This window comes from Cebus imitator, unplaced genomic scaffold, assembly GCF_001604975.1.
Source record: "Cebus imitator isolate Cc_AM_T3 unplaced genomic scaffold, Cebus_imitator-1.0 Scaffold85, whole genome shotgun sequence".
In the NCBI taxonomy this organism is placed as follows: domain Eukaryota; kingdom Metazoa; phylum Chordata; class Mammalia; order Primates; family Cebidae; genus Cebus; species Cebus imitator.
The window spans coordinates 7,414,692-7,416,506 of NW_016107400.1; the positions used below are offsets into that span (position 1 = coordinate 7,414,692).

The 1,815-nt window shown below is 48.2% G+C and overlaps 1 protein-coding gene across 1 annotated transcript in view; it reads left to right on the forward strand.

Annotated features, from left to right (window-relative positions):
* The window catches only part of SLC5A11 (solute carrier family 5 member 11), a 58,283-nt gene extending 56,536 nt beyond the window's left edge, over window positions 1–1,747 (forward strand). Inside the window, exons 15-16 of the mRNA XM_017534426.2 lie at window positions 459–627; window positions 1,450–1,747. Of these exons, the coding sequence (XP_017389915.2) occupies window positions 459–627; window positions 1,450–1,655 (375 nt within the window). The 3' untranslated portion in view covers window positions 1,656–1,747. The remainder of the gene's footprint in view (window positions 1–458; window positions 628–1,449) is intronic.
* Window positions 1,748–1,815: the final 68 nt, after the last annotated feature.

Consider the following 1,815-nt stretch of genomic DNA (forward strand, 5'->3'; position numbering starts at 1 on the left):
AAAAAAAAAAAGTAAACATAAGCATTTCTATCCCAGAATTTCTAGCAAAGTTCTAGATTCCCATTGATGGAATCAGCTTAGGACACATGCTCATCCGTGAACCAATTCAGTCCCTGTGGCCAGAGAAATGGATGAGCCCAAACGATCGATTCTGGGATTCTGCAGTACTCTAGCGTGAGGGTTAAGCTCTGAGGATTAGAATGAGGGATAATCACATCCCAGCAGCATGAGGATGGGGTTTATCAGAGAAAGACGTGGGAATGAGTGGGGGAGCTGTGCGCCGATGCTGAAGAGCGCAGGGACGTGACGCTTGTTGGAGGATGGGGTGGGAGGGTAGGGCTGGGAGTAGATTCTTCAGACACAAAGCCTGAGTGTGGGGTGGAGTGGGAGTGTGAGAAAAGGATAGAACCCCCTCCCCCACCTCCACCACAAATATCATCATTATCCCTGCTCCTTAGGTCAGCCACCTGACCTGGTTTACTCGTCATGACCCCGTGGTCCAGAAGGAACAAGGGCCGCCAGCAACTCCCTTGTCTCTTAACCTCTCTCACAATGGGATGCCAGAGGCCAGCAGTAGCAGGGTCCAGTTCGAGATGGTTCCAGAAAACATGTCTAAAACCCACAGCTGTAAGTAGCCTCTGTCCTCCGTTACAGTGAGAAGCATTACGTGTTAAAGGGACTTCCTGCCCCCCCATCAAATCACCAGGAAAGCGGGCAGACTTGGAGTTTTATCATCCTCTGGCTCCAGTGTCTGATCCGTCCCCACGCTCTGGCCACGGGAAAGGAGTTTTTAGTAACTTTCAACAGAAGCTTCCTATGGGTACTAAGAGCAAACATTTGCTGAGTGCCTGCATGGTTCATTTCATCCTCACGCACCCCACATGGATAGACAGGAACATGACTTGCCTTCTCTGTTAGTGCTGCTAAACTGGCAGCTTGCAGACATATTTTGGTTTAGCCCACCTACAGTTTTAATAAAATGTGAATTAACATTTAAAAATTGAGAGATTTTGGCTGGGCGCGGTGGCTCAAGCCTGTAATCCCAGCACTTTGGGAAGCCAAGGCAGGTGGATCACCTGAGGTCAGGAGTTCAAGACCAGCCTGGCCAACATGGTGAAACCCCATCCCTACTAATAATACAAAAATTCACGGGGTATGGTGATGCATGCCTGTAGTGCCAGCTACTTGGGAAGCTGAGGCAGGAGAATTGCTTGAATCTGGGAGGTGGAGGTTGCAGTAAGCGGAGATTGTGCCACTGCACTCGTTTGGGTGACAGAGTGAGACTCTGTCTCAAAAAAAAAAAAAAAAAAAAATTGGGAGATTTCAGCCACGCATGGTGGTTCACGTCTGTAATTCCAGCACTTCAACACACCTGGTGAGTGTTCCCTTCTCGCCTCTCTGGGAGACACAAACCACCTCTATGGTCTTCTTTTGCTGGGTTCTTGCTAGGTGACGTGACCCGGAAGCAGTCCAAAGTGGTGAAGGCCATCCTATGGCTCTGCGGAATACAGGACAAGGGCAAGGAAGAGCTCCCAGCCAGAGCAGAACCCGCCATAGTTTCCCTGGAAGAAAACCCCTTGGTGAAGACTCTTCTGGATGTCAACCTCATTTTCTGCGTGAGCTGCGCCATCTTTATCTGGGGCTACTTTGCTTAGTGTGGGGTGAACCCAGGGGTCCAAACTGTTTCTCTTCAATGCTCCATTTTTTTAATGAAAGAAAAAAAAATAAAGCTTTTGTTTGTTTACCACAAGGCTTCCAAGTGTTTATAGACCATTTGCAACATGACACTTAGCTGTTTTCTTTTTTTTTTTTTTT